The sequence below is a fragment of the Anser anser genome (genome assembly GCF_964211835.1).
Source record: "Anser anser genome assembly, chromosome: 8".
NCBI classification, from domain to species: domain Eukaryota; kingdom Metazoa; phylum Chordata; class Aves; order Anseriformes; family Anatidae; genus Anser; species Anser anser.
The window spans coordinates 15,007,378-15,032,277 of record NC_139728.1 but is presented as its reverse complement, the minus strand read 5'-3'; the positions used below and the strand labels follow the sequence as shown (position 1 = coordinate 15,032,277).

General features: G+C 39.0%; 1 protein-coding gene across 8 annotated transcripts in view; it reads left to right on the top strand.

The window, feature by feature from the left end:
* Positions 1–24,900, top strand: part of HMCN1 (hemicentin 1) — a 246,882-nt gene that overhangs the window by 199,237 nt on the left and 22,745 nt on the right. For all 8 annotated transcript variants that reach the window (XR_014587614.1, XM_083847058.1, XM_083847056.1 and 5 more), the window contains 27 exons: positions 1,474–1,657; positions 1,816–1,913; positions 2,336–2,614; positions 3,171–3,361; positions 4,967–5,048; positions 5,840–5,976; positions 10,209–10,350; positions 11,416–11,560; positions 12,490–12,617; positions 13,029–13,185; positions 13,358–13,479; positions 13,677–13,841; positions 14,074–14,181; positions 14,445–14,582; positions 14,724–14,858; positions 15,130–15,399; positions 15,747–15,937; positions 16,309–16,522; positions 17,061–17,195; positions 17,404–17,594; positions 18,318–18,399; positions 19,450–19,719; positions 20,218–20,388; positions 20,589–20,759; positions 21,872–22,042; positions 23,281–23,451; positions 24,126–24,296. Coding sequence is in view for 7 of the 8 variants with exons in the window: in XM_083847058.1 (XP_083703184.1) it covers positions 1,474–1,657; positions 1,816–1,913; positions 2,336–2,614; positions 3,171–3,361; positions 4,967–5,048; positions 5,840–5,976; positions 10,209–10,350; positions 11,416–11,560; positions 12,490–12,617; positions 13,029–13,185; positions 13,358–13,479; positions 13,677–13,841; positions 14,074–14,181; positions 14,445–14,582; positions 14,724–14,858; positions 15,130–15,399; positions 15,747–15,937; positions 16,309–16,522; positions 17,061–17,195; positions 17,404–17,594; positions 18,318–18,399; positions 19,450–19,719; positions 20,218–20,388; positions 20,589–20,759; positions 21,872–22,042; positions 23,281–23,451; positions 24,126–24,296 (4,419 nt within the window). In the remaining variant the exon portion in view is untranslated. The remainder of the gene's footprint in view (positions 1–1,473; positions 1,658–1,815; positions 1,914–2,335; positions 2,615–3,170; positions 3,362–4,966; positions 5,049–5,839; positions 5,977–10,208; positions 10,351–11,415; positions 11,561–12,489; positions 12,618–13,028; positions 13,186–13,357; positions 13,480–13,676; positions 13,842–14,073; positions 14,182–14,444; positions 14,583–14,723; positions 14,859–15,129; positions 15,400–15,746; positions 15,938–16,308; positions 16,523–17,060; positions 17,196–17,403; positions 17,595–18,317; positions 18,400–19,449; positions 19,720–20,217; positions 20,389–20,588; positions 20,760–21,871; positions 22,043–23,280; positions 23,452–24,125; positions 24,297–24,900) is intronic.

The following is a 24,900-nucleotide window of genomic DNA, read 5'->3' as shown; positions in this document are numbered from 1 at the left end:
GGCCAAGAAATGAGTGCCTGTCTTCAGGGTAATACTACATGCACATGTTTCCAATTTCATGTACTGTAGATATCACAGTATGTTACACAGGATGTTCTGTCAATGACAAGATTATTTAAATTGCTGTTAAATGTGTTTTGGGATAAACAGAAATTAGTTCCTTTGGTGTATTTTATAATAGAGGAATTCTGCTTTTGGTGATTTTTTTCTTGTTAAGATTCACTGGGGCCTTATTTACCGTGGTGTTCTTTTTTTTTTCTCTTAATCGATCTGCATTAATTCTTGTCAAAGTACATCAGTAAAACCAAAGTAATATGGTAGAACACTAGGTGTTAAAGGTTCCCTCTTCCCTGAGAAATAGATCATTTAGAGTTTAAAAGAAATATGATATAGTTTGGGATGAAATTATTGTTTTCTTACACAAAATGATATAAAGAAGACAGCATGATTCTTCTTTACCATTGTAGTATGTGGACGTTTTATTTTTTGAAAAATAAGATCCTGATGTGCTGTGAGTAGTGTGAAAAAGTTCTGCATAGGAAGCATTTCACAGAGGTGTAAGCATCTGTCCCAGTTATACACTGAGACTCAAAATTAGTTGGAATATGAGTGTGAGAAGAGTAACAAGATGACCTTTAATATAATAAAAAATAATACTGAAAAAAGCACCACATCACATCACTATACAACAGTGGAGACTGTTTTGGTCAATTTGTATTGCCTGAGGCTTGAGCAATAACCAACTTAAGTCATCTTACCATGCAACTGTAATGGTGTGCAATGGGATCCTAAGTCAGCCAGAGCTTGGAGCTGCAAGTGCCTGGACCTTCTTTATAAAGTGAGTCCCTTTTTGCCCCCAAGACTTAAAAGGCTTTCAAACTATAAAACCAAACAAAAAGACAGCTAAAAACAATGTTCTTCTAGAATCATGATCCAGAATACTTAACCAGTCATTTTGAAGTTTTCTGTATGTTTTAAAATTGTCAGCCTATACATCTAAAAGTTAATAAGCTAACTTTCCTCCTTCGTGATTCTAGCTTTCATGTTATTTAAGGTTCATTGAAGTAGATACCTTTGACAGTAAACTGCAAAGTCCCATTTGGCCCTGAAGAGGTTCAACCTATTCCCTCTAATGCTTGACCACTTGCTCCCCCCTGCAATGCCATTTTTTCCCCATGAGCTTCAGGCTCTGAGCCCAAAGATCTCGTTTGCCACAGCCAGCACAAATAAGAGGGAGTGTTATAATAATTCTACTGTGCATCTGGTTTTAAATATGCAAGTGAATATTTATTAATGCTCAATATTATTGTTAGAGGTTTTACTGTCAAAAAAATGGGGCCTCTTCTTTCTTAAATGCCTGTGGGACATTAGGTGCAAGATTTCATAGGCTTCCAAGTATGGCAAGATTACATATATGGAATGATTTTAAGAACCAGTCTTAACATCTTCCTTTTCAACATTCACAAAATGTAGTTCCTCCAACAATAACCAATAATAAAGATGAACCAGAGGACCTCACTGCTCTTTTGGACACCTCCATAAATATTGAATGTACTGCTACTGGAACTCCATCTCCGCAGATAAACTGGTTAAAGAATGGCCTTCCTCTGTCTGTCTCCTCCCAGATCAGGTTGCTGTCAGCTGGGCAAATTCTAAGGTTGGTTTTCTTTTATTTTAACTTAGCTAGCTGGGTTTTCTGTCTTTTGCTAGCTAGCATTGTTGGAAGCAAGAGTAAAATTTGATCCAAACCACGCCATAATAAAAGTGTGATACTGTATTCCATTTACAGCTCAACTAAAATGATTTTCTCCTTAGGCTTGCCCGAGTGCAGATATCTGATGCTGGTGTGTACACTTGTGTAGCATCTAGCAGAGCTGGAGTGGACAACAAGCATTACAGCCTTCAAATTTTTGGTAAACTTCTCTCAAAAGCTATATGTAAAAAATCTATTGCTCAGTTAATTTCTTAAACTTAATCTTCATTTTTCCTTCTAATCAACACAAAGTTGCAGACATCCACAAGTGTTTCATACTTAGATAATCATTCGAAATACATTCACTTTTTTTTTCTTGTTTGTTTGTTTGTTTTGTTTTAATGCAGAGCGTTTTAACCCTAGAAAAGTCCTTACTTGAATTGGCACCCATGATGTGTCACAGGTGTTTTTTAGAATGAGTAATAATGTATAATTTTCAAGTGAATTTTAACTCAGTTACTTAACATAAAATAAGGAGTGCAGGTGAGGAGATGCAAAAGGGTAGCTGCATTGCAATTATTTTATATTCAGAATTAACTATTGTGTGTACTCTGTGTGAATCAGCTCTTTGTTTCTCTGCAGTACCACCAAGCTTGGATAACGCTGGAGGAACAGAGGACATGACTGTAGTAAAAGGCAGTTCAACTTCAATGAAGTGTTTTACTGATGGCACTCCTGCCCCTACTATGTCCTGGTTTAAAAATGGACATCCTTTAAGCCTTGGAGCGCACCTAATTTCAAGTGACCAAGGAATGGTCCTTCATTTTGTAAAAGCAGAAATTGGTGACACAGGCAAATACACTTGTGTAGCGTCCAATGAAGCTGGAGATATCAGCAAGCACTTTTCCTTGAAAGTGCTGGGTAAGGTTAACCTGTCAGCTGAACAAAATGCAAGCAGTAAATGAGTGTCTACTCAGGGCAACAATTCAAAAATTGTCTAATGATAAGGGAGTATTTTCAAGAAACGTCTTCTGTATTTAAGAAGACAAACAGGATATGGAACATACCTAAAGATGTTTGTGTAATATATGTATTTTTACTCAAGATTTCAGGAGTACTGAAATATGCCAACTAGCAGTAAAGTGATTTGCAAAGTAATTTCGTATAAACAAACAAATTGGGTTAGTGGAAATTCAGCTTGACGGGTTGATAGCACAGCTGAAGGTACAACAAAGAGATAATAAAAATCTTCACTGATACTATGTAATATTTTTTTTTCCTGGGATTATGAAAATTTTGACTACTAAATTAATTTCACAAAATGTGCAAATTTCTAGACAGAGGCAGATGGAAATCATGATATAGCCAGTTGTACAGCCAGGCATAATACTGATGCAGACTAATTCTACGAAGTCTGAACACAAGTTGGTGAATTAGGCTGAGTCAGTAAACAACGTGAATGTTTCTCCTTCCATAGAGCCTCCTCACATCAATGGTTCTGATCAACCAGAGGAGCTCTCTGTGATTGTCGACAACCCCCTTGAACTTCTTTGCACGTCTACTGGCATTCCAGTCCCCAAAATCTCATGGATGAAGGATGGGCGTCCACTTCTGCAGAATGACAATGTTCATGTCCTAAGAGAAATGCTTCGAATAACCAGTGCTCAGGTAAAGCATTTGTTTCAAAACAGTCTCAAGTGTTTTGAAAACACTTTGTTTCAAAACAGCCAACCCTAGAGGAGTGTACAGAATTGTCTGCTCTTAGGGCCATCCTGAGAGAGGTCCTCAAAAACCTCTATAAAATCATCCGCTTGCATGTGCAGTTGGAGAATATATTTTTCCAGCCTTGCCTTGGAATTTTCCATACAGAACAAGCAGTAATATTATGGGTTAAGAGTAACCAAGTACTTCTGCCTCTTCTGAGCATTATTCAAGTTCATTTTTTATTTATTGCTGCTTTTTCACACGAAGCAGAACAATCAAGTCTAGGGACTTGTGCCTTTTTCTGGGTTTATTTCTCTTTTTAGTCTGTATCTGTAATCTTATATTGTTGATTTCCTGCCTATTTGACGCTTGTTACTGTCACTTGTTTTTCTTCTTCTGTATTTTATAGTTCCTCCTCAGCCTTTCTTCTTTTTCAGAGAACTGAGATTTTCCTAATATTTATTTGCTTCTCACATGTATAGGCCATAGACTGCAGGGAAAAAAATGCCTTTGCAGTCACCTGTGTGAAAGTTAAATAAAAATAAATAAAGACAATACAAAGGCTTTCAGATTAATTCAGACAATAAAAGAGTCCATGGAAAAGTAACTTGTACAGAACTAGACCACTAAACTAAAGCTGTATTCAGCTACACTCAGCTAGGCTGAAGGTCCCCAAACACAAGTGGGACGGGGCTCAGGAAGAGGGACAAGCAGTTTGATTCATTTGAGCTGGTTTTGTTTCTAAAGCAAACACTTTTCATCTTTACAATGAGGAGTTTACAGGACAGAGAAAGCATAAAGGTATTTGAGGATTAGTGCATAAAAAAACCTTCCTTAGTACCCAGAACTGACCTTTGCTTAGATGGATACTTACAGCCGCTTCCTTCTTCATTGATCACCTATTGCAGAAAGCATCACAAAGAGAAGAGGTTCTTCCTGGAAGCAAATTACCCAGAGAGATTATTTAGAGCCCTGCGGCTCCTAAGCAATCCCTGTACAATCCTACTATGGTAAAAGAAGCAAGTTTCCAAGAACTAGAGAAGACGAGTCTCCAGGGAGACCTTATAGCAACCTTCCAGTGTTTAAAGGGTGCCTATAGGAAAAATGGGTAACCTACAGGATAGACTCTTTATCAAGAAATTTAGTGAAAGAACAAGGAATAATGGTTTTAAACTAAGCAAGGGTAGGTTTAGATGAGATATAAGGAAGAAATTCTTCACTCAGAGGGTGATGAGGCACTGGTACAGGCTGCCCAGAGAAGCTGTGGATGCCCCATCCCTGGAGGTGTTCAAGGCCAGTTTGGGTGGGGCTTTGAGCAACCTGATGTAGTGGGAGGTGTCCCTGTCTACAGAAGGGAGGTTGGAACTAGATGATCTTTAAGGTCCTTTCCAACCGAAACCATTCTATGATTCTAAGAACTCTTTCATTTCTTTTCAGACAGTTCTTATCTGTTGTCTTTACTTTTAAGTGCTGCCCTTTAAATTTTGCTGTCAATGTTTATATTTCACTGTTTTTCTGAATTGTTCCCAGATACTGCAATTCTTGCTGAAGTTGTCCATGTGTTTCTAGGTGGAGAACACAGGAAGATACACATGTTTGGCATCTAGCCCAGCAGGAGATGATGATAAGGAATATTTAGTAAGAGTGCATGGTAAGTTTAATTTAGGCAAAAAATGCTCCTCAAACTGTAAACTCCTAAGGTATGTAACAGTATCTCAATTTAACAGCTTATGTATTACTAAAGAAGAAATATGTGTTTTGAGAAAGTGATGTTACATCATATGATAACTAACATTTCTGTATAAGATTAACTATTCTAAACCTTACGAGCAATTAAAAGGGAAAGTTCTACCTGATGCAATCCAAGTCTTGTATTTTGAATAAATAGGAAGGTTACAGATATCAGTAATCAACATCAGTGTTCATTTGAACTGAGTTTATTGTGCATATTAAAAAGAGTATAAAGTGTAAGGACGTCTATGATCTTAGTTTTTCAGTAGAAAAACTTAAGAAATCTATTTACAAATGAATACATAAAATGTAATGTCAGTTAAGGTAGTATAAACACCAGGACTTACGCAGTTCTACAATATGCCTAAGGTTTCTTCTTGAAGGTTATAGCTCCCCTGTTTCTTGATGGAGAATTCATGGAAATTCTGTGATTCCCCACTATGTCTGGCTTAAATGCTGGTGACTTCACTGAGAATGGACTTTTAAATTAATTTGTCACAGTAGTTTCCAGTGTGTGACTTAAGAAACAGGTTCACCAGTTATACGAACGTGGTGTATTTAACACAAGTATTGAAAAGCAGAACTAATCAGTGGCACTGTAGCTTTGTCTTTATCTTAAATATTGAGAAATAAAATGGAATTTTTCAATTAATAGTTTTAATGGTGGCTCATATCTGTGGTGTTTATTTTTCTTCTTAATTTTTGTAACAGTTCCTCCTAATATTGCTGGTACCAGTGGTCCACAGGACCTCACTGTGTTGCAGAACAGACAAGTTATACTGGAATGCAAGTCAGATGCTGTACCACCTCCGACAATCTCATGGCTTAAAAATGGAGAACTTTTAGAGGTACAGCAGTTACATTATTTGTATTAGTTTGTTGCTCCCTTTAGTTTTTACACACAATGCTTGAGGTTTCTTACTCTATTCACTTGCTCCTTCAGTGCAGTCAAGTTACAGTGCCTTGAATTCAAGATGAGTTGCCCCAGCACAAATGCAGTTAGTCCTAAATGAGTACCTGAAGCTAGCAAGCATGTGAAGTGGCCATCCCGCTGTTACTTGTTCTCTTTTCCTTTAGGGGGATCCCTTGCTCCTCCTGGATCCTCTGAACAATCCTAGAAGCCTTCGGTATACTCCTGAATGGCTTCCCAGGAAAGGTAGCTGAGAGAAGACTACACTATATGTTTCCTTTGGGTATATTATGCATCCTCATATTCTAGTAGCATTTAGGAAGGAATTAAAATTCTTTACATTGGGAAAAAACAAACCACGGGTTGCTAACCACCACGGTTTTGTATCAAATGCATCTTTTTCACTCATGGTTCCGTGTAGTGTCATATAAGGCATGGAGTCCCTGGTGGTTGAGAGACAATTAGCAAGATGAGGATAGTTTAAACAGAATGGTGTGGTGTTGTTTTTTTTTTTTAATTTCTCATCATTTTATGATGACTCAGAAGCCAGATGATTTACAACCGAACAATTTAAATTGTTATTAACTAAACTTAATAATTTTCCCTATATTGATCCTTATTTGTGAATAAAGAGGAAACATTTATCTTATGAATTTTGTCTCCCTTAGTTGTAGCCCATCAGTAGTCTTCATACAAAGTTATGCTTCTTTGTTTTACTTGTGTCAGCCTGTTCTTCAGGCTCTTTTTCTATTGTAAGTTTAGAAGAATGAAATATCTGTGGTAGAAGTAAGAATATGGGGAGTGATTGTGTCTTACTAAGTGCAGGTACGGAACGTTACCTTGAATATTGCATAAGAACTAGCTAGAAATGAGTGTAAGAGAAACAATTCTTCCTCTGAATACTCAGTTCTTTAATTGGGTAGCAATTTATTTATGAAACAAGTTGGAACAAGGCTTGGAGGTTAAAAATGAATACTTTTTACATGAGTCTACCTTGGAAAGCTAGTGTTTTAAGCAGTACTTGAGATTTTTCCTTTTTCTACATCTTAACTTAAAAAAAAAAAAAAAAAAGGAAAGAAGACTCTATTACAAATATTTACCAGAAATCAGAACAATATAGAGGAATGCTATGATTGACATAGATACTCAGCTGAACACCTAGGAATTAACTGTAATATTAGCTCTTTTTGCTTTTAGGAATTCATGTCTGTATGTGAGGATTGATGCATCTTGATTGTGCAATATGGTCAATCTTCTGCCTTCTGATTTATAGCAGAGTAAGGAAGTTCAGTCTCTAGAGTTGGTTCTCCTCTAACATGAATTTATAAATTAACGCTGTTATAAATTTAGTCCAGATGTGGGCCTCTTAATTCATAAGGTGTACTTTAAGTAGCAGATTTAGGTTTATTATGTTCTATAGCATCCTTTTCATTCTTCATCTTAGCTTAGATAAATATGTACTCCAGGTATCAGGACAACATCAGTGTCCCCCTGAATTGTTTCCCCTCCCAAGTTTCTTTCTCAACCTGGAAAAAGTATAATAGTCTATTAATAGTAAGCAGCTGGGAAGGAGCTTTCTCTTCATGTGGAAAGAGAGGTGCCCTATGGCTCAGAGGGTGGTGATCAGTGGCACAGAGTCTGGTTGGAGACCTGTGACTAGCGGTGTTCCACAGGGGTCAGTGCTGGGTCTGGTCTTGCTCAACATCTTCATCGACGACCTTGATAAGGGAATAGTGTCCACCCTCAGCAATACACCAATGATACAAAGCTGGGAGGAGTGGCCGACACTCCAGAAGTCTGTGCTGCCATTCAGCGAGCCCTGGAGAGGCTGGAGAGCTGGGCAGGAAGAAACCAAATGAGGTTTAATAAGAGCAAGTGTAGAGTCCTGCACCTGGGAAGGAACAACCACATGTATCAGTACAGGCTGGGGATGACCTGCTGGAGAGGAGCTCTGTGGAGAAGGACCTGGGGGTCCTGGTGGACGACAGCCTGGCCATGAGCCAGCAGCGTGCCCTGGTGGCCAAGAGGGCCAATGGGATCCTGGTGTGCATTAAAAAAGGAGCGTGGCCAGCAGGTCAAGGGAGGTGATCCTCCCCCTCTACTCTGCCCTGGTCAGGCCTCACCTGGGGTACTGTGTCCAGTTCTGGGCTCCCCAGTACAAGAAAGACAGGGATCTCCTGGAAAGAGGCCAGTGGAGGGCAACAAAAATGATACGGGGCCTGGAGCATCTTCCCTATGAGGAAAGGCTGAGAGACCTGGGTCTGTTCAGCCTTGAGAAAAGAAGACTGAGAGGGGATCTTACCAATGTTTACAAATATCTTAAGCGTGGGAGACAGAGGGATTTGGCCAACCTCTTTTCACTGGTTCGTGGGGACAGGACAAGGGGCAATGGCCACAAAATGGAGCACAGGAAGTTCTGCACCAACATGCAAAAGAGCTTCTTCACGGTGAGGGTGACAGAGCACTGGAACAGGCTGCCCAGGGAGGTTGTGGAGTCTCCTTCTCTGGAGGTATTCAAGGCCTGTCTGGAGGCCATCCTGTTCAACCTGCTCTAGGGAACCTGCTTTGGCAGGGGGTTTGGACCCGATGATTTCCTGAGGTCCCTTCCAACCCTTACAATTCTGTGGTTCTGTGATATGGATCTCCTTGTCTTGGGAACATTGAGGTTTCACGATGACAGGAGATGACTGGAGAAGTCAGATTTTCAGATTGCAGTGCTACTTTGGTTTAAGTCATCGCTGCTTTTTGAAATGGCCTTGTAATGGAGGGTGTCATTCCTCCTCATTTTGTTGTCTTTGACTGTGCAGATTTTGAACTCACTAGACTTCTCTGTGTTTAGCGATGTAATTGTGCAACACCACCACTTTCCGTAGCAGAACTATAGGAAGACCTAGCCTGGAACGGCTTTGGCAGTCATAGTCTTGGCACTCTTCGTTTGCTTTTGGGAGATACACATCGAGTGTTACCAAAATAAGTAGATATGAGTGTCTGGACCTAGTCCATCTTTATTTAGACACTAAAAGAATTGCTGAATTTGTATTTTTTAAAAGTTTTTGTTTCTGACATGCCTTGAGTATAGTGAAAGATTTAAACAATAGCTTCATTGCCTGTGTTTTGTCTTCTATATGCTATTTTGTTTAGAAGCACAGGCTATGTACTCAACAGGAAATATCAGTTTTGACCCAAAATCTGTGTCTGTAATCCATCCTGGTGGTGAATCATTTCACCTGTGAGGCTCCGTCACTGTTGTCTGTTTTGCGTCCTTAGACTTGCTCTGTTGGTGCCTAGTGTTAGACCAGAGTACTTGAGTGGTAGTGTGGAGGGGTGAGGAACCAGAAGTGTTTCACATACCTGTTGTAGTTGCTATCCACAGACCTTCTAACCAAAAGAGCAAATGGGAATGTCAGCTTCGAATGTTATCCAAAGTATGCATAGCGCATACTGTAAAGGTTTGTGGTTGTTTTTTTTTTTTTTTTTTTTTTGGGGGGGGGGCGGGGGGGGGCGTGTTACTGTTTTTTTATCCAGTCAGCTTTTTGAACACCTGTAGTTGGCATTACTGTCATTCAGTTGTTCCGTTCCGATCCAGACTAGCTGTGGTAAAAAAAAAAAAAAAAAAAAAAAGCCTTGACTTCAAATGGCTGCTGAGCAGGTGCTGTACAATCACAGAGCTGAAAAGAGTGGTTTCCTCATATCCAGAAATGCTGGCTAGCAAACTTAATAGGCTAAGTTTGTTGGATCCTGTCTGGTCAAGACTTGTAATGTTTGAAGAACAGTCTAGAGAAACTAGTATTTCTTCTGCCGGTGGTGTGCATGGATTTTTGGGGAAAAAATAATATCGTGTGCTAATGGCTGCCCCTTTTCTGTAAAAACTCAAAAGCCCTTTGGCTATACATTGTGGATTAGTTAACCCAAAAAGTCACCTTATTCAGGCACAAGCTCCAGAAGGAGTTTCAAGGTGGAATCACTACTCAATGATAACTTATTAAAACCTTGTTTATCCTATTATCTTCATGGCTATAAATAAAGTTAAGCTAGCAGTTAATTCAGTCCTTTGTTTATCTTTGTCTCTCTTTCATGGCTGTTCATACTCTGCAACAAAAGAATGCTCTATCTGTAGAAAGAGAACAATCATAAAATTAAATCCATCAAACTCTCTCTCTTTCCCCTTAGGGAACTCCTCGAGTTCGAATCCTATCCAGTGGGCGATACCTGCAAATCAATAATGCTGACCTCAGTGATACAGCAAGCTATACATGTGTGGCAAGTAATGTTGCAGGAAAAATGACCAGGGAGTTCGTGCTGACAGTGCATGGTAAAATAATGAAACTGTTCTTGTTGGTTTTGATCTTTGCATGGTATTTCTGCTGGATTTCAAATGGCAAGAAAGAAGCATTAATAGTCCCTTTGTAGCCAGATGCAGGCCACTTAGGCTGCATCTGAACTGTGAAACCAGGTGTATTACCTCATGTGTGTCACCATCACAGTTCACAGTTGTCCCCCATGCTAGAAGACCTGCTGGGGACTCACCATGGCTCCCTCTCTGTCTCTCTGTGCTTCCTGCTGACAGAGGGTGCTGTGCATCCCGCCTTCATCCTGATACAGAGTCAAGATACATCCAGACTGAACACACAGATCCAAGACAGAGAAATGCTCTTGGGCAAATTTATGCAAGTTGTTAAAGCAATTCACTGGTATCTTGGGGGACTTGGTTTGCATTGCTGTTTTGGCCACTGGTTTTGCAAGTTACTTGAAAACTGGGGCTTCTCTGCAGCTATAAGCAGGAGATGGTAGGAACATGTTTGGAGGGCCCTGTACATCCTGATACCTGCCCTCTAATACCATCGGCCCACTGGTACTTTCTGAATTTCATTTTAAACCCCCCCTTTTTTTTTTTCCTCAACTGTAAGCTGATTAGAAACTATTCTATTCTCACACTCTTATGATGCTGAAAAACTTTCCTTTTTCTGTTCTTTTAACAACTCACTCATAAGTACCTGCATTATGCTGTGCCCCCCACAGTGGCTGTCCTTAGCTGTCCATTTAAAATTCTTGTTCCTCCTTAATTATAGCAAGGATATCATTTCACAGCCTTATTTTGCTGAGTTAAATATGCTAAACTCTTCTGCTGATTTAGCTATGTGGTAATTTTTACAGTAACTAACAAAGGTGATCTTCACAGTGCATTTAAGACAGACTTTGTTTTTCATTCCTTACTGCATCGTGGCAATTATGTACTGCTCAAAGTGGTAAGAAACTTAGTTCCGCCATTGTAATCATCCCTGTACCTGTTACTGCATGTGTTTTCATGTGTAGAGTTTCAGTCAGAGCAGAATTCTTTTTTTTTTTTCTGATACCTCTTGTAATTTTTCCTTTACAGTGGCTCCGACAATCCAAAGTAGCCCTCAGACTACTGTTGTCCATATAAATGCGTCTGCTGTTCTGGAGTGTATTGCAGAAGGAGTACCAACCCCCAGAATTACATGGAGGAAAGATGGGGTTGTTTTTACTGGAAACAATACGAGGTATTGTGCAATAGTCAGAATAAATATTCTCCATAGTATTTTTTTTTGTTTTGTTTGTTTTTGTTTTTAGCAATGTATTAGTTACAGAAAGCTTGATTTGACTTCTAGGACTCATAAATGAGTTTTTTTTCACAGATCAGATCTGCTATTAGTACTATCATCTCAAATAGACCCAAATGTAGAAAATACTGTGACAAAAATAGATATCTAAAGAAGTTGTTCTTCAGAAAAGTAGCAGTAGCAAAAATTTCACCCTTTTATTGCTAAGAAAGACAAAAAACAAAACAACAACAACAAAAAAGCCTCCTTTGACAACCTCAGAGTAATGATTTTTTTTTGATATTGAAGATTTTGAACAATAAATCTGGGAGATATTTACAATTTTTGATAGGTTTGAAGATTTAGGATGAAGCCAAGCGATTTCATGCAGACCAAAAGCTCCTTGAGTGTACTCTGTAGCTTCAAATATATTATACTTTATATACATGTTCTAGTATTAACTTTTATTATAATGAATGTTTTCTGTCTTCTGATTGCTTTAGGGGAAATTAGCTAGGCATTTTCTAGAACTGGGCAAACGCTTAAGAATTCAGTTATGTTTCAAAGAAAAATATACAAGCATTAACTTTTTTTTTGAGGTTAAGTAGGAATTCATAAAAATGAGTTTTGGATATCTGCAAATCTGTCACCATTTATGTAGAAGTGCTACGTCAGTTAGATTTCATAATTTCTTAAGAAAATGGATGTGCTGGGAAAAAATGAAGTCATAATAATTGCAATAAATGAGAAAACTGTATGTACCCAAATTAAGACACCAAGTGTTGAAGGTTATTTGTTGTGCAGTCAGTCATCTCTTCCGTCCGTACTATCAGAATGGCCTATCGTTCTGTTGATTGGACAGTAGGAAAAATTGTGTGGCTTTGTTTCAGATATTCCATATTAGAGGATGGATCTCTACACATCCATTCAGCACATGTTACTGACACAGGAAGATACATGTGTATGGCGACTAATACAGCTGGCACTGAGCGCAAACGAATCGATCTGCAGGTCCTTGGTAAAAGTTTTGGTTTTAGATAAATATACTTATTTTTACAAGTCTAAAGTCCAGATATATCATTTTTCTTGTTCAGCCTGATCCAATATTAAGTTTAGCCCCTTTTCAGTTTCTCTGTTTAAAAAATAAAATTTAAAAAAATGAATTGACAGCTTTAGGAATACAACCAAATATAAGTGAAAAGAAAATATTTATTCTTTGTTATCTGTTGTGTGCACATCGACTGGAAATAGAAAGACCTGACACATCCAATACTACACATTTAGTAGGTTCATTACTGCCAAGTCACTCTTTATAATAATCAAGTGAATGTGCTCAGGCAGTGCAGCTCTGTGTATATGTGGGGGGGGGGTGGGGGGGGGAGGACGTGTGTATAATGATTCTGAATAATTAGGCTTTGTTTGTCCTTAGTTCCTCCGACTATTGCTCCTGGACATACTAATATTACAGTTACTGTAAATGTGCAGACCACTTTGCCCTGTGAAACCGCTGGAATTCCCAGGCCAGCAATTAGCTGGAAAAAGAATGGCCATCTACTTAGTGTTGACCAGAACCAGAATACTTACAGGTGAGGGATGTTTTCACTTCTTTGTGGGTTTAAAATGTTCAGGGATGAATTTGGCACTTTAAAAACCAGCCACACATAAATGTAATCTTGTATAGCCTGTAAAATCAGTCGTCTGATTACCTGAGAAGAAAAGAAGTATTTCAATGTCTTTTACTTTCTTCTCTTTTTTCAGACTTCTGTCTTCTGGTTCCTTAGTTATCATTTCTCCTACTGTGGATGACACAGCTGTCTATGAGTGCTCTGTGTCAAACGATGCAGGAGAAGATCAAAGAGCAGTTGAACTCACTGTTCAAGGTAGAGGGGATATTGCTATTACATGTGTATGTGTAGCATTTCACTGGATTATTCCAATCTTAAGATGAGATTTGTATATGGTTCTTTTATGATACTGATATCCTTAAGTCTCTGGTATTCCCAAGAAAGACAATAAGTTAATTCCAAGAATTAACAGCAAATAAAAATGAGCAAGTAACACTGATCTTTGTTTTTAGTGCCCCCATCCATAGCAGATGAAGCCACAGATGTGTTGGTAACAAAGCTGTCTCCAGTAGTAATTTCCTGCACCGCATCAGGGGTTCCTATTCCTTCAGTTCATTGGACCAAAAATGGCATAAAGTTGCTTCCCAGAGGAGATGGCTACAGAATACTCTCTTCAGGTACTGTGCATGGATGGGGTTCAGATGCAGAAAATTAGTGAAGGGTTTGGGGGGGATGATTGTGCATATCTGGAAGTAATAAATTAAATACAGTCTGTCAAAAAAAAAAAGCACAACTGTCTAATTTTTTTTAGAATAAGAGTATAGACCTCGTAAGAGGAATGCTTTAAGAGAGTTCACCACGAATATAGGGTATTGCTGTATGTCATAATGCTCTCTATCTCTGCTGTAGGCGCTGTTGAAATACCTGCCGCTCAGTTAGTGCACGCAGGTCGGTATACCTGTGTGGCCCGCAATGCAGCTGGCTCTGCTCATAGACACGCCACTCTTCACGTTCAGGGTAAGATGGGAAGCCGAGGAGAAAATGTATTCTGTCAGAAAGCATTGCCTGTATAAGTACAAGTGCTGTAGAGTAATGGTAAGCACAGATTGGACTGTCGATAGAAGAGCACTTCCACTGAGCTCTTCAAAAGGATGGCAGAATCAAGCTGTTGCTAATTCAGCCTTCTCAGACTCCTCATGTTACATGATTTCTAATATCCTCTGTATTTTCTAGCCTTGAAAATTTACCAGTTGCATTTTGCCTTGCATTTTGTTGCACAGAACCACCAGTTATCCAAACTCAACCAGGGATGCTGGATGTCATTGTGAACAATCCCATCCTATTACCGTGCGAAGCCATGGGTACACCTCAACCCATAATAATGTGGCAAAAGGAGGGCATCAATATAATCACAGCAGGTATCCTCTTGAAGCCTGTAATTCCAGCCTATTTACTGGAACTCAGAAACTTTCTCTCTCTCCTATGAATGTTCAAATTTATGTCTAAGAAAGCCATTCATTAAATAAAAGAAAGTCATACTTTGCTTATATTTGTTTTAGGCAACGGTTATATGGTTCTTCCCAGTGGCAGTTTACAGATTGCAAAATCAACTGTTGAAGATGCTGGCACTTACACGTGTGTTGCTCAAAATCCAGCTGGCACTGCTCTGGGGAAGATCAAACTGAAAGTTCAAGGTAGATTTTCTTCTAAACTATTGTGATTTACGGACAGGAAATTCGTGCACATTTTCTGTTAGTCAAAGCCTAAATATGAGCAACACAAAAAGACCTAATGCTTCCCTATTTGATGTGACACTGAGCAGAGCCTAGGAGGTTTATTCCCTTTATTTGTCTGTCTACTTTAGGATCAAAGGTTGCTTTTAGGGTTGTTTTCACTAAGAATTGAAGTGTTTCCTGCTTCTTACATCATCTGATTATTTTCTAAATATTTTTAACTCTTTTGCAGTTCCTCCTGTCATCAAGTCGCACCTGAAGGAGCATGTTGTTCCTATAGATCAATCTGTCAATCTGCAGTGTGAAGCTGAAGGCTACCCTGGGCCAGAGATCAGTTGGCATAAAGATGGACAGCAGATAACTGAGTCAATGAGAAGAAGAGTTCTTAGCACTGGCACTCTGCAGATTGTGTTTGTGCAGCCTGCTGACACGGGTCGATACACATGCATAGCAGCAAACCTGGCAGGGTCCAGCAGTTCCAGCATGGAGCTCATTGTGCACAGTAAGTGGGACTGTGTGGAAACAGTGTAGAGTATGACAGCATGAACCCATGGAGGGTGAGGAGCTAGGATGTAAGGGAGAAGTCATGCTCCTTAATGTGTGAATTTTATTGGTTTGTAGCATCAACCAGATGCTTGAATTAAGGAAGAGTATTACATTCCCTGAGCTCAATTTCTACTTTGTTGCATGTATTTCACACATTTGGCTGGCATGTTTAATGGGAGGTCACTGGTTGAGACAAGAAACAATACAGAAGATCCAAGTTTCTTCAATCCAGTATTGTATGTTTTCACAGTAAAGCTTGGATAACACATAGAGGTAACTTTATTTAAATAAACCTTTTCACAGTTCCCCCCAAGATTCGCAGTACGGAGGTGGAGTACACTGTCATGGAGGACTCCAGGGCTGTTCTGGCTTGTGTGGCTGATGGGATTCCAACACCAACAATAACCTGGAAGAAGGACAATACACTGTTAACAGAGATAGTGGGAAAATACAGGGCCATGCCAGATGGAGACCTCATTTTGGACAATGTTGTTGTAAGTTCACTGAATTTAAGATCTGACTTGACTGGTTTGCACATAATACAACCCTACTTCTCTTCATTTTCACTCATTTCTGGATTAGTTTTTTTGTTGTTTGTTTGTTTGCTTCTTTTCTCATTGTTAATATTCCAAAGTCCTCATAAACATTTCATTTTCAACTGAGGAGTAAAATGTCTGTGAAAAACTTGTAGTGATAAATTCTCAGAAAGGGCAAAAGCAAGTGTAGGTCATCTTTCAAATTTAGAGGAAGCGAGAGTACAGATGAGCAATTCTACTGAATGCTGTTTTGAGCTTCTCTTGTCATTACATGTGATAATGTTTAGGATATATCACAACTGAGATTTCCCTAATATGCTTTCTTTCAGCCTGAAGATTCTGGCAATTACACCTGTATTGCTAACAATGCTGCTGGAGAAGACACACATACTGTCATTCTCATTGTCCACGTACTCCCAGCGTTTACTGAACTGCCTGGAGATGTAGCTTTGACTAAAGGAGAACAACTCAGATTAATTTGCAAAGCAACTGGGATACCTATACCCAAAATAACATGGACCTTTAACAATAACATCATTCCAGGTGGGAAACGCTGGATCTTACTGGTCATTCTGCTCTAGATTTTTTCCCCACACAGCACTGCAATTAGTTTGGCATAAGGAAGAAAAAGAATCCAGAGAGAAACTTGTTAGGCAGCAGTTGTGTGAGAAATATCTTCAGTATTCTGCAGTCATGTGATTAAATTGCCTGAGACACAGCTGTAAGAAAGACAATGAAGAAATTGTCCCTGTTCTGTAGCCAATAATGTAACACATTAAAAACTTTTAGTAACTGATGACATTAATCCAACAGCTAAAGCTATTTCTCTCAAATATGAAGAAAACCTCAGCAGTTTATAGAATACAGATGCACAAAGCGTGAAATTAAGGGACAACTTAAGCGAATACATGCATGTGGGCAAATGTTGTAGCTGTGACTTTTCTGTGTGTTTCTGAGGTATCTCAGAAATGAAATGGCACGATGCCATTGTGCTGCTTAATAGCACTGTAATTCAAACAATCATAAGAAATGTATGTTTAAAATCATTGAAGTAATCTTGTGCTGTGTGTTCTCCTTTCAGCACAGTATGATGATGTAAATGGACACAGTGAACTTGTTATTGATAGAGTATCTAAAGATGACTCTGGTACATATGTTTGCACAGCAGAAAACACAGTTGGCTCAGTCAAAGCTATTGGTTTTGTGTATGTCAAAGGTATGTATAAATAACAGCAGTTGTGATCACTGTCACAGTTTTATGCAGATGTCTTCATATTATTTGGTACCTTGTCTATGGTTAAGTGGAAAAAAATAGAAACAGGTTGAAATTCACATTTCAGAATGTCTTAGCCATGGAAGAATGATTCCACTCAGGGCATTTTATTTTGATTCTGCTACTTGTTTGCTATCACTTGGAATTTCAGAGCCTCCAGTCTTCAAAGGGGATTACCATCCTAGCCGAATTGAGCCCTTGGGTGGCAATGCTATGTTGAATTGTGAAGTCAGAGGAGATCCACCTCCAACCATACAGTGGAGCAAAAAAGGAGTGGATGTTCAGATCAGCAACAGGATCCAACAGCTTAACAATGGTTCTCTTGCTATTTATGGCACTGTGGTGAGTAACTGGACTGTTACAATGTGTTTGTGCATTGCAGTTAATTAATAAAGGCATTCTAGATCATATCATTTTGAAAGACTGAGGCTAGACATTTAATCCAGTTTTGCTTTTACCTTTCACAAATGTTGGTTTAATTCAGGCTAGAATACAGTTGAGTTATTGTGACAAAAAATCCAGAGAGCCATCATTCTCTTTAATTGTAAGAAGGACTGCATCTACATACTAATCTTGGGTGTGTGAAATGCTGGTGATGCACAATTACATGGGAATTTTTCTTTGGACCTTAAAAGAGCCCAAGTTCTACCCAGTCAGGTCAGCTGAAAAGCAATTGTGTTCTCCAAGTGCAAACCTCGTAGCATCCAAATTCCTAATATGAATGACAAGATCCTCCCCACCCACCCCTCGCCATAACCTCATGCCTGTATTTTGAAGTAAGGTTAAAAATAGCTCCCTGGAGTTGATTTAGGAGAAAAAAATATATACCTCAAAGTTTAAAAATTCAAGGAAATAAGAAATAGAACAATCACAGTAAAAATTATTCACAGTATTGCTGTTAATAAAGGCAAAATGTTTGAATACTGTCAAATGTGACAGTGTGCCTCTTAGGATCCAGTACATGCCATGTTGCAGAAAATTCACTTACATGAGGTGCACTATAACTGAAACCCTCATTACAAACATGTTGACGAGTTATATGATTGCTTGCTATTTTCTCTTTAGAATGAAGATGCTGGTGACTACAAGTGTGTTGCTACCAATGACGCTGGTGTGGTGGAACGCAGTCTGACACTAACACTGCAGAGTAAGACTCAAAATGAAAAGTCCAATACCTCTAGATTGGAGCAGTAATCTACCTTTGGATAGGTATATGCAGCTCCTGTTGAAGTTTTGGAGGTTGGGCACCTCACTGCACTTAAGGTTAAGATTCACCTCATCTTTCATCATTAGTAGTTAAGCTAGTGACTGAGGTCAATGAAGGAAAGAATGCAGAGAGTGATTTAGCCCATTTGTCTTAGAAACCAGCTTAGACAAGGAAGAATCACCCTCTGAAAGGGTCCATTTCTCTTAGCTGACTTAGAGTCTGTACAACTGGATTAAAGTAGAACTAACTTTTACATTGAGAAAGTTACATGAGATGAATTCCAGCCTTCACTGACAATATTTTATGCTTTGTGGAAATAATATTTTAGAATTATTTTTTCACTGGTGGTAGTTTCTAAACATCCCTTTTCTATTATAGCCTTAACCCATATGGATGTATTACTTATGTCTCAGTTGTCTTGGGGTATCACAGAATCACAGAATGGCTGAGGTTGGAAGGGACCTCTGAAGATCATCATGATTAATAGCGTCTGATTAATACAATAATAGTGTGTGATTTAATATATAATTTAATGTATAGTAGGTTTAATATATATATAGTAGGTTTAATATATATATAGTAGGTTTAATGTGTATATAATAGGTATAATGCATAATTTAATATGATTTATAATTTATATAATAGCTATTTTAATTTTAATATATTATGCATAATTTAATATATAATAGGTATGATTAATAGCGTCTTCCTGCAGGTTTTATAAAAAGCAACAGATTTTTAGCAATATAGGAAGACTGTATGCTCATACAGTTAGGCCTCAGTCCCAACCTTGGCCCTCAGGTTGCTACACATTAAAAGCAGCCTATCAGTGTTGTTTTAACTTGCGTGTAGCCTACCATTTGACAGTGGAAGACCGAAATAATAATTGTAGTCAAAATAAACAGACTAGGTTGTTGTGCCCTCTTTCTGACCAGACCTTTAATATTTAACACAATGAAAAAATGTACCCGTGTGCTGTTTCTCTTCAAGGTCCTCCAGTCATCACCATTGAACCTGCAGAGACTGTTATTGAAGCTGGTGCCACAGCAATGCTGAACTGCCAGGCAAATGGAGAACCTCCTCCAACCATCAAATGGTCCCGCCAAGGTCATCCAGTTGTGAGTGAGGATAGAGTGACTGTCCTGTCTAATGGCTCCTTGCGTATTGTTGCAGCACGGAAGGAAGATACGTCTGAATATGAGTGTGTAGCAAGGAATCTAATGGGATCTGTTCTTGTCAGAGTATCACTGATCGTCCAGGGTAGGTGCACAAAATATAGGACTGTGATTGTCAAACTGGTAGATTCCAGAATTAATTCAGTATAAGAGCAAGATTTTATTTTATCCCTTCCATATATGCATTAGGTGCATGTTAAACCTAGTCTGAGATGTCAGTGGGTTTGTGCTTCATGTAATTTTGCTCCTTGTGTTATACTCACACAGCTTTGTGAGACAGATGAATGTGAAGGACTGGGAGATATAAATAATAATGAAAGGATCTTGATCCCATTCTCAGAACATAAGCCATTACTTCATCATATCTCTAAAGAAAAGCATTTAGAAACAAACCGTAACTATTTCAGAGCAGCTGAGGTGTTCTCTGAACCTGTAGAAAGATATTTCTGCAGTAATGAAGATATGAAGTGAGTTGGGTTTCCAAGTATGTCTTCACAAATGTATTTTTCTCTCTGCTCTGTCAATCTAAGAGTTATTACCACAAGCACATGTTCCAAACAGAGCATCATTTTTCCTACTGCAGTGCATGGTGGATTTTCTGAATGGCTTGAATGGCAACCTTGCAGTGTAACATGTGGTCAAGGTGTTCAGGAGCGGATTCGTCAGTGCAACAACCCTCTTCCAGCAAATGGTGGGAAGATGTGCGAGGGGCCTGATACAGAAGTACGCAGCTGCCACAATAAGCTGTGTCCAGGTATTTCTTTAATGAATTGATGCATATGCCTTATGTTGAGTGCCCTAGTAATAAACGATTATCACTATGGATCTTCATGACAGCTGGATTTTTCTAACAAGGTGGAATTCATCTTGACTTTTGTGGAAAGGAAATTTCAGCATATACTGTTTAAAAAAAAAATGAAAAAAAAATTAAAGCTGGGGTTTTCTCTTTCGTAGTGGATGGCAACTGGTCAGAGTGGGGGCTTTGGGAAGAGTGTTCAAAGAGCTGTGGACAAGGTAACAGGACCAGAACCAGAATCTGCAGTAATCCACCAGCTCAGCACGGTGGGAAGCCATGTGATGGTAGCGCTGTGGATTCAGTCATGTGTAATATTAGGCCTTGCCCAGGTAAGGGAAAATTGGTTTAGAATTAGCTGTTTAAGGCACTTTCTCTGTAGATTTCTTGTTTTTCTGCAAACCTAAATTCTTCCCATTTGTTTCAAGTGATTAGCTTATAAAAGAATTAAATGCCCATTTTTTATTTTTTTTTTTAACATTATTTGTAATGTATTGAATGGGAGCACTTTTTGGAAATAGAAATCATAAAACTAAATGCAAGGAGAAATTTCAGCACTTTCTCTTTTTTTTTCACATACCCAATTAAAATGCTGATTTTGTATTTTTATGTTTTTCAGTGTTTATTACACATGTGATCACAGAGTAAAACTTGCTACTCTAAACCTATTCTGCAAAGCCTATTAAAATTGAAAAAAATGATAAAAAGGCCATGTAACGCACGCTAATTAATACTTTAAGACATTATCAGTTTTTTTCTCTATTTTTTAAATTTTCAGCCATGTCTTTCTCCTCATTAACTGAATGTTAAGGTTTCCTTTCTGCCTTGGTACTACCTACTCCGTTTTACAGGATGTAGTTTATTCATAGCCTGTAACCACTGGCATGTTTCCTTCTGTACATTTTTTATTATATTGATTTTTCCCTTTTCCCTGATGTTCGTCCCACCACAAAGCCAAATGTTCATCCGCAGCCTGAGATTCATTTCTCTGGATCCTGGCAACAAAGTCAGTTCTGGCTCCTGCTTACTGGTAGCCCCTGAAGCTAGTGTGCCAGCTTTTAGCTGGCATGCCCCTTCTTCTGCTGAGACCTTCAGCCTAGCTAGCACATAACATTCAGATCCAGGTAATTTATGAAAACACCAGACTTGATCAAGCATTCAGCTCTGTTGTTTAAAGATTGTAATCAGGTGAAGTGATTCAGGAAACAAAAAGGAAAAAATCTCTCCTTTGGAAACTTCTGATCTGTTTCAGCTGTTGCTCGAGGTGAATTTTTTTTTTAATAAGGGGCTTATTCAGAGTATTTCATTTATTGATATTAAAGAAGGTAGTGTGGTTTTTTTATTTTTATTTTTATTTTCTTTTTGCCTTAGGCTGTGGAACTATAATTTCAAGTTAAAGTAGCTGTATGGTTTAAACAGTTTTATGGCTGTGCTGTCTTTGCAGTTGATGGTGAGTGGAGTTCTTGGCTGCCATGGGGTCCTTGCAGTGAGACTTGTGGGAAAGGTACTCAGACACGATTGAGGCTCTGCAATAACCCTCCTCCTTCACATGACGGATCATACTGCGAGGGATCTGATGCACAGATGCAGGTTTGCAACAAGAAACGCTGCCCAGGTAAGATACATCAGATACGAAGAGAAACATGACAAACTTCTTGTTTCCATACTCTACTTAATTTGTACTTAATTTAATGCTTTTCAGTTCTAAAAATGAAATCCCTGAAAAAATTCCATTGAAGCCTTTTGTTTTCAGTGGCCCCCTCTCACCATCTTCAACATCCCTCTAGAGACCTAACATGGGATTTTTTCTCCAGTCCTTATGTCCTTTCCTTTACCCTTCCACTGTGCAAAAGCAGCATTTTGAATCCTTGGCAATTAAATTACAGGTTTCCTAAACTTGTTTTTTAATTTAAATTTTCCGAGGTTCTGTTACTCATTTATCCTTTTCTTCCACATTTCAATGACTGGACAGGAAAGCTCATTTTTGAAATATGACCTTTGTATTTGGCTGAGTGCAGGGATAATGAAGGGAAATTTAATGAAGTGGAATATGCAGCAGTTCAGATTAGATTCCTCTGGCTTCACACTCTATTTTGCTCATGCCAGATCCTAAGCTGTGTCCCCTGTAACTATTAAGCGGTAGAAGAGAGAACTGTCTGTGTAATAGTTGAGCAACTGAGGGCTTGATGTTGCACATTTATCTGGCTAGAGGTACCTCTGCAGAGGATGCTATTGCTCACAGCTGATTTGTGATGAACCTGCCTCTTCTCAGCTACTAGCTCAAGTGTTCACATGGATGTATGCATAACAGTTTGTGCCACCATATGGTGGGAGAGCAAAGACCCTACTATTCAAATGCTTAGACCTCCTCATGTGAGATAATTTAGCAATAACTCATATAAACAGGTGAGCCTGTAAGTCAAAGGAAGCAGTAAGCGTGGCTAAGAAGGAACAGGAAGATGGTGGTAATGGTCACATCTTCAGACAGTGCAGCTGCAACCAGGGAGGACACACAACTAAAAACTGGTTTTTTAGGATGGCACGAGTACCATGAGTGCAGTAATTTTGGGCATTACTTTATATGTGGATACCTAAAAATAGGAGAGTGACTGAGCACAAGGACTCAGCGATCCCTCACTGTGGATCTAGTCAGGCTCACAGCTTATCTAAAAGACGTGCTTTTCTCCAGCTTTCACTCCTGGAAATCCCTTTGTAGAAATCCCTACATAGCTGAGATACTCTATAGAGACCGTCAATAACATCCTACAGTAAGCTTTACCCTGGTGTAGCCCTGACTTTGTTGTTTCTAACATCAGTGACTATAACTGTACCCTGCTTTGCCTTTCTAACCAGTGGACGGGAAGTGGGCCACGTGGAGCAGCTGGAGTGCCTGCACTGTATCTTGTGGAGGAGGCAGCAGGCAGAGAACACGCCACTGCTCAGACCCAGCCCCACAGTTTGGGGGTCACAAATGTGAAGGATCCGACATACAGATTGATTTTTGCAACAGTGATCCTTGTCCCAGTAAGTGCTTCAGGTTAAGCTGCTTATCCACGTACTGGGTTTGTAGGGATGGATAAGAGGACAGAAGCCCTCTACAAATCACACGCTCGTTTGTACTCCCTTTCCATGTGCACAGAAAAATTAGAGGATCTGAACAGAGGTAAGTGGTACTAGATCTCTTCATCAGCAAAACTGTGGCATTTTAAACACCAGCTGGTAGGAACACAAACCGGTGGCAGCTGGTGGATAAGCTCCTGCCAGACTGTCAGAAGTCACAGAACATCTAGAGGGAGAAAGACCTTCAAGATCATCAAGTCCAACCATCAAGATGACCTGGTTGTGCACTTCTGTAAAGTTACACTGTCCAGTCACAAAATACTGCAAATCAAATCTCTCAGTATCTCACACCATAATCTAGTGATTCCCTTTGTTAACAATATGTGCTTCATGCTTTCCTATATTAGTCAGTTAATGAGCTACAGTGTTCCAAAGCTGGTTAATGCACACTGAGAAATCACTGAATGCTGGACAAGATAACTTTCATAGATCTTTCAGTTGATTATTTTGCTTTTTATTTTAGGAGAAAAGTATTTTAAAATTACTGTCCAATAGGAATATTTTCCTAGCTTGAGTGTCTGTTTTTAGTATCTGTTAATAAGGAGAAGATAGATAAAATCTAACATTTATTTTCACAGTTCATGGCAACTGGGGCCCATGGAGTAGCTGGGGAACTTGTAGTCGCACGTGCAACGGAGGGCAGATGAGGCGATACCGGACCTGTGACAATCCTCGCCCTGTCAGTGGTGGAAGGGCATGTGCAGGGGCTGATATGCAAATACAGAGATGCAGCACCGAACTGTGCCCTGGTGAGTCCTCAACCTAACAGAGAAATTAAATGCAGCTTTCTCTGGAATACTGCAGGTCACATAATGTATGCAATATTTTCATGTTATGAGAGGAATGCAGAACATTCTTGTAATTTACATTTTCATACAGCCTAATAATCTACTCTCACCTTTTTTTTTTTTTCTTTACATGACCGTCACCTTACCATGCTTTCCCCTTTCACATGTTAGGTTTTACCAAAATGAGGTAGAATAATCCTAAACAGGAAATAGCATATGAAAATCTCTCCTACACCTAGTAATTCTACTTTTGTTTTACGGTAAATATAGTTTATGAGGCTCCCAGCAAAATGTCATAATGTATTCCAGGAGCAAGGAAGAATGCTAAGCTCATGTGGTTTAAATCAAGCCATGATCAAAGCAGTAAACTGATTTATTAACAACACAAAATCAAAGGGCAGTCAATGAACTTACGCATTCAAAATCAATATCAGCAATATTTGAGATAAACCATGATGCTAGAGACTTACTAAACACCTACAAAGTTCTAAACTTCCTTCCATAATTCATCCCAGAAAAGCATTGTTATTAAATTACTAGTATTCCTGATATAATAAGAAATTAT